Source organism: Salarias fasciatus, chromosome 10 (genome assembly GCF_902148845.1).
Source record: "Salarias fasciatus chromosome 10, fSalaFa1.1, whole genome shotgun sequence".
NCBI lineage: Eukaryota > Metazoa > Chordata > Actinopteri > Blenniiformes > Blenniidae > Salarias > Salarias fasciatus.
This window is the reverse complement of record NC_043754.1, coordinates 24,674,704-24,681,794: the sequence shown is the minus strand read 5'-3', so window position 1 is coordinate 24,681,794 and position 7,091 is coordinate 24,674,704. Positions and strand designations below refer to the sequence as shown.

Here is a 7,091-nt window from a genome sequence, read left to right as displayed (position 1 = left end):
AGTTCTGTCAGTTCAGACAGTGCGTCGCTGTCTAGAAAAACTGGGATTTCCGGTTCAATATATCAATATATGATTGTTGTTTTCTCCAGATAACGAGAGAAATAACTGGAGATCTGGAGAAAACCACTGAAATGAACTCGTTATCACGGCAAAACGGAGGAGATAAAAAAAAAGGAATTAACCATATCCTTTCAGGGCTTCCTTACTTTCTTCTTCTTTTTGGAGCGACCTGCTGCACTTCCGTTGTGGATTGTATTTGCAGCGCTTTTCTCTTGCAGTTGTTTTGGAGCTTTGTGTGTGTGTTTATATATTTGCAGCATTTTTTGTTTACATTTGTTTTGTGATTTTGCAAGTCTTTGCTTCTGCATCGTTTCTGTGATTGCAGTGTTTGCAATATAATATAATATAATATAATATAATATAATATAATATAGCTTTAGCTTTAGTTGGATCAATACAGGCTGGTCTTCATCTGGTTCAGCCTAGCAACGGCTCCTTAGCAACAGCATCAAAACAAGTCTGTGCTGCGCTGCGTCCGTTCCACTCCAGACTCACCAGCAGAGGTCAGGGACCCCTCGTCCAAGATGAGCTCCGTTCGTGACAGACTCCGTTCAGGGGGGATTTTGTGCGACGCGGTGCTCAAAGTCCAGGATGCTGAGTTTCCGGTTCACAAGGTCATCATGTGTAGCTGCTCTGAATACTTCAGGTGAGTGGAGGCAGAGGAACAATGTTTTTCCCTCATGGTTTTGAATTTTAACTGTCAGTTTTGACTCCGGGCTTTAAATGTAGACAAACAAATGTTTTCTTTTTCTCTTTTATCCCTGCTGTTCCATCAGAGCTCTTTTCATCCGGTGGTCAAAGGCAGACCAGAGGGTCTTTGACATAACCGGCACAACTCCTGCGATTTTGGAGGCCATCATTAAATTCTCCTACACAGGCTCTGTTTCTGTGACTGAGGACAACGTGAAGGACCTGATGATCAAGGCTGACGAGTTCAACATAACCCACATCATACAGGTCTGCAGCCGCTTCCTGGAGGACCGTCTCGGCCCAGACACCTGCATCAGGATGTGGCATTTCTCAGAAATCTACTATTTCACCGAGCTGCGTTTTAAGGCCTACTGCTACATCCTGGATCACTTCCAGGACGTGGTTTCCACCGAGGACTTCCTGCAGCTCACGGCTCTGGAACTCGGCGATTTAATCGTCAGAGATGAGCTGAACGTGAGCAGAGAGAGCACGGTGTATGAGGCCATCATGAAGTGGATCCGAAGCATGCTGACGCAACGAGGAAGACACCTCCACAGCCTGATGTCAAAGGTACGGTCGTCAGCGGGAATCTGCATGTTTTCCTTGATCACTCTGTGTTGAAGTGTCTGAGTCAAGTTTATAGCGATCACTGACAGCAAGTTTTCTAAAGCTGTGCCTGTTTCACTGCTGTTTAGATTCGTCTGGGTCTGATGAGCACCGAATACACCATGATGAACATGCTGTCCAACGACCTGGTGGCGAACGACTCCCAGTGCCTGGCGTTGGTCAGAAAGGCCTCCAGGGTCCAGCAGTTCCTCCAGACTCACCAGGCTGACATTGGTTTCCGCAACCGTCTGGCTCGGCCGCGCCTGCCCGCCGTCGTCCTGCTGGTCGCCGGAGGCTGGAACAGAGCAGGCCCCACCAACAGCATGGAAGCGTACGACTACCAGGTGGACCGCTGGGTGGACGTGACAGACAGTGCTGAGCACCCCCGTGCTTACCACGGCACCGCCTTCCTCCATGGATTCCTCTACTACATCGGCGGCTTCGACAGAGTGCAGTACTTCAGCAGCGTGCGCAGGTTCGACCCCGACACATACGTCTGGCAAGAGATGGCGCCCATGTATTCGCGCCGCTGCTACGTCAGCGTGGCCGTGCTGAATGGGCTGATCTACGCCCTGGGGGGCCACGACGGCCGTCGACGGCTCAACTCCGCCGAGTGCTACCAGCCTCAGTCCAACCAGTGGAATCGCATCGCGCCCATGCACGACCACAGGAGCGACGCCAACTGCGCCGTCCTCCACGACAAGGTGAGCCACTCCACAGAGCAGCTGGACGTTTGAATATCCACGAATAATCATCTTGCACAAATTAGCCATTTTAAGGCCTAAAAGGTAAAACGGCTTGTGTTGTTTCAGATTTATATTTGTGGAGGATTCAACGGGTCCGACTGCCTGCAGACGGCTGAGTTCTACGACCCGCAGACCGACCAGTGGACCAGGATTCCAGACATGAGCAGTCGCCGCAGTGGAGTTGGAGTGGTGACTTGGGGAAACCTCATCTATGCAGTAAGTTCACCAAACAGAGGTGACACTCAGGCATCATGGAAAACACACACATGAAGTGTGAGAGCCTGGATGAGCCAGGCTTTAAATCCCAGTCAATAATAGGATTTATCTTGACCACAGCTGCAGAAAAACAGCAATTCCATAAACTATTTATTTATTAAATTATTGGAAATGAAAAGAAATATGTGAGCTTACATTCTTACATATATCTTTTTTTTCTTTCTTAGGTCGGTGGCTGCGACGGCGAGAACCGTCTGAGAAGCGGGGACGTCTACAATCTAGAGACCAACAGCTGGAGCGCCATTCCCCCCATGAGAACCGGCCGCAGCAACTTTGGCATCGCCGTACTGGACAATCGCATCTTTGCTGTTGGGGGCTACGACGGCAACGGCGTCACCGGCGCCGTGGAGAGCTACGATCGCACGCTGAACCAGTGGTCTGAGGCCTGCGACCTGCTGATCCCTCGCAGCGCGCTGAGCTGCTGCGTGGTGGACAGATTCCCCAACATGCACCAGTACATCTTAGATCGGGACAGCCTGCCGCTTTGTCCACTGGTCGAGGACGAGGAGGAGGAGGAGGAAGACAACCCTGACGACAAACCTGCCGCTTCTTGTTCCATTTAGGACAGACCACCATCCACGAGGGCTGTCAAAAGACAGTCATGATTAACCGTATTTTTATTTGGAAGTTTAAAATTTGCTTATGTTGCATGAAAAATTTGGAATTAGCCTTTAACAAAGAACTTTCCAAAACACAGACATTTTGAATTTGCTAACATAAACCTCAATTCCCCACAGTTTAAAACATGAATCTTTTGACAGCCCTGCATTAATTAATTGAGATAATGCGATTCATTCTGACAGCCTTTGTCGTTTTGCTCAGGAAATAATAAAAAAGAAAGCATCTTGAATGAAAGAGGTGTCTGATGGGTTACTTTTCTCAACTGTTCAGTCTGAATTTGTGGACAATATCAGAAGGAACTTCGTCCTTTTTTGGTAGTTCCAGCAGCCTCTGGTTTTCTCACTTCTGGTCGTGAAGATGTGGTCGTTACGATGCAAAAATTAATGCATTTCAATTCACACATATAGCCAAAGAAGGACATCAGCCCTGCTCGGTCATGCCTGAGCACAAACCAATCACCCCAATCATTATGATTATGAAAGAGACATCACAAATTAGGCTTGTGAAAAAATGCTTCCGTCTGCCTGTTGAGGAGGTTTTTGTATGTCCTACTACACAAGGAATCCTGTAGAAAATGGGAAAGTTAAAGCTTTTTTTAAGCTACCTTTAAAGGACAAAACAAGTGTTTTCCTATTACTTTCAGCTCAAGCAAGCAGGATAAAACACTTTCAACCCCAGAACAAAGAAAAGCTGAAATTTCTATTTAAAGGGGACATATTATGCTTTCTCACTTTGTGAAGAGTTTCTTATAGTAGTATGTGTTGCCGTAGCCTCATTGTAACATTCAAATTTGAAAGTTGTCTCTTTCCTCCCTGTCTTGCTACACCACATTTTGTGAAAATGCCTGCTGAAACGGTCGAGTTTGGTCCGCTGATCCAGAAAGAAGCGGAGGTCACTACACTTCCTCCACCAGTCCTCAGACCTCCCTCAGGCCCAGAGACAGCGAGTCCAGCCACAGTGGAGAGAATAGTCCAGGATGTGCTGAGGCAGCAGCAACAACAGCCTCCACAGCCACAACAGGAGGCCCAGGAGAACAAGAAGAGCAGGACCTGCTTGGCCCGTGGGCAGCCAGAGTCCCGTTACTTTGGAGATGGATCCAGCTTTCTGGGAGTTCTTTGCGTCTCAGACAGTGGTAACAGGTTTGATCTTTCCTTCGACATCAGCTGCCATGTGAGGCCAGAAAAAAATGGAAGCATGCAAGAATTATGGTCCACTCAATGCCCATGCGCCCCATGTCATCATGCTAGCTTTTAAAGACGACTGACCTCTGATCCTCCAGTAACACCAGCTGGAACGAGACTAGCTTTCCTTCTTCAGTACAAGTTGTTCTCTTGCAGCTCCAGGCAGCAGTAATACTGACTCTGAACAGATAATCAAACATTTAAAGCATAATATGGATTAGGTCCAAAGAGATTATGTCAAGAAATAAAAGAAAAAACAAAAAACAGTCTTTAAAAGATAGGCTACTAGTTGCTAGAAACAAGTGTGTGATTAGAAATATTTCAAAAGTGTGTATTGTAAAATCTGTTGATAATTAAAATGATGAATATCTTCTGTGTAGAAATTATTAATGTAACATCAAGATGAATTAATATGAAAACTTTTAAAAAGTATCAAAACATTACAGATCAAAATGAAGGAAATTTATTCATAAACATTTGTTTCTCGTCAGAAAGAGACTTCAGAGGAAGCAAATGTACATATATCATATATTAAAAGAACAACATAAAAAAGTGTGTGTCAGTTTTTTTTCAAACATGAAGTCGAATCCTTTAAAACGTAGAAATTATTTTTCTGCTGTGGCTGAGAGGAAAGTGCCCTTCTTAGGTTTCACCACGAGAGGGAGACAGATTCCAATAATGAATTTTGAGGAATTTCTGTAGCCTGAAAGAGGAAAATCTTTAACTACTGATGGAAATTATTATTATGATGAGAGGGACGAACCTGTAAAGTGTAACAGAAATCATAAATGATCAGATAACGACCCCTGGAGGAATAAATCTGTGATTGTTAACTTTTTTCAGAGATATGAATTACTTTTTCAGTACTTTTTATGTGAAGATATTGAGCCTTTCATGAGATAAACACACCACATTCAAACAGTCTTCTCACCGTTCACAGCCACTGTTTGGTGTTTGGGCCACTCTGTTTAACATGACTCATTTCAAAGAAATGCAGTCTGTCCTGGACGCAGCCCGCCACACATACAGTGTTAGATGAGTTATTCCCATAAGACTCCATATAAGACTTTAAAACCTGAGTTCACGAACCAGCTGGTGGGAGAGGACGACTCTGTCTACAACCAGACTCTCTGGCAGTGAATTCACCTGGTCTGTGTTGTAACAGGACACAGACCACGGCTTGATCAGCATTAGTATGGACAGCACTGGAAGCCTTGAGACAAGAAAAGCAATCAGAAACACCATTTGAGAATCAAACACTGCACTTTGTTTGCATGAGTTTACTATGAAGTGCAGGAAGGATTAATGATAACACTGCACTGTGCTCCGACTGTAGCAGAAAGTGTGAATCACAGGACAGAGAATGATCAAACAACAGTGTCAACACACACTCCTGTGTATTCATGTACCTGACAGGACCGTGTGCGTGTAACATTTAACCTATCAAACCAAAACTGTGAAGAAATCAGCCCTGAAACTATTAAACCACAGCAGTGCGGAGCTCCTCTCTCTCTGACACAGACACTGCAGAAACCAAACCATGAGAGGTCGATGGGAAATGGAACTTCTGGCTCCTTTTCTGTGACAAACGGAGTCAGACAGGGTGGGATTCTGTCCCCATGCTGTTTAATCTCTACAGTGGAGAATCTCTCCTGACCTCTGACCTCTGAGCCTCCATACCCCCCCTCCTCCACCCTTCCTCTCAGTGAGCTGGCTCCCTCCTGGCTTTAGCTGTAGGATCCTGGTGTTTGGTTCACGGCAGCTCCTGGTTGGTTTCCGTCCAGGTTGTGTTTGTGCTGGTTAGATTGTTGCTCAGTCTTCTGTTAGCTCGTCAGGTTGTTTCTTGCTGTGTTTTCCAGTGTTTTCTGCCAGTGTCTTGGTTGGCTATGAGGTTTTGTACCTTGAATCCAGTGTCTGCTCCGAGCCAGTTTTGTCCCTGATTTTGCTGTGTTGGATTCGTTCTCTGTAAATAAATAATTCTTTGGAAACTGCTGATCTGCTGTGTCTCTGCTGGCGCCTGAGTCTCATCATGCAGGTGATGCTACAGTCACTGTTTGATCCTCCAAAGGATCGACTTTTTTCAAACTATACAAAGTTTTGATTGACTGAATGTATTGATTGTTGTTTCTGTTCCTGTTTTCCACAGACTGTGTTGGCTTGCAGCTGAAGTGTTGAAGGACTGTGTCCAATCTGTCTCCAAGCCCACAGACCTGAAAAATCTGCTCCAGCAGCACAAGAACCTCGGCCATTCAGAGCAACACCGTCAGTCCTGATTATAGATGCAGTATGCTGTTACTTCTGGACAGGTGTGGGACCAGATCTGATCCATGGGGCCTGAATTTATGTGTGAAATCATGACGTGTCTCCGATCGTCTTCCCTCTGCCTTCATATTTAGTCCACATGGACTTCCATACATCATTATATATAATGATACTGTGTAATTCATGCAGAAACCACGGTACAAATAGCATTGGTATGATGAAAAGCCCTGTTGTTGTTTTTCAGTTCCACCTACCAGCCTGGGCCACAGAATTCTCTGCTGGCTCTCTGCAGAAAAGTGGGAACACCTCTGGAGCAGCCCGGCCTTTCAGAGCCGCTGCACAGCCTCTGGCAAGGCACCTGAAAACTCACACCCACGTTCAGACGAGTCTCCAGGAAGCTGCGGGGACGGGGAATCCGGCGTGGGAGCTGAAGACTGGGACCTCCAGACGCCTGCCACAGATCCAGAGGCTTCCAGGGATCAGAGCAGCTCACCTCTGATTCCACAGATCTCCTTACTGAACCGTACAGTAACGCCGAGGTCCGCACCAGCGGGAGCAAACCACGGCCACCGTGAAGATTCAGGTGATCCTCTGACAGAGACACATGGCCACCAAGAAAAGGAAGCAGGGCTCCCCAGTCTGATGGGAG

The 7,091-nt window shown here is 46.3% G+C and overlaps 1 protein-coding gene across 1 annotated transcript; it reads left to right on the top strand.

Annotated features, from left to right (window-relative positions):
• The first annotated feature begins 584 nt into the window (after positions 1 to 584).
• LOC115395004 (kelch-like protein 10) lies at positions 585 to 2,941 on the top strand. Its single transcript, XM_030100343.1, has 5 exons — positions 585 to 706; positions 837 to 1,320; positions 1,446 to 2,060; positions 2,169 to 2,318; positions 2,546 to 2,941. Exons 1-5 carry the CDS (start codon positions 585 to 587, stop codon positions 2,939 to 2,941), a joined length of 1,767 nt encoding a protein of 588 aa, XP_029956203.1.
• Positions 2,942 to 7,091: the final 4,150 nt, after the last annotated feature.

Excerpts from the sequence above, each read along its gene's own strand:
- LOC115395004 (XM_030100343.1), top strand. The coding sequence starts at position 585 with ATGAGCTCCGTTCGTGACAGACTCCGTTCAGGGGGGATTTTGTGCGAC. Across the intron at positions 707-836 it reads AGCTGCTCTGAATACTTCAG|AGCTCTTTTCATCCGGTGGT; the intron begins GTGAGTGGAGGC and ends CTGTTCCATCAG. Across the intron at positions 2,061-2,168 it reads GCGCCGTCCTCCACGACAAG|ATTTATATTTGTGGAGGATT; the intron begins GTGAGCCACTCC and ends GTGTTGTTTCAG.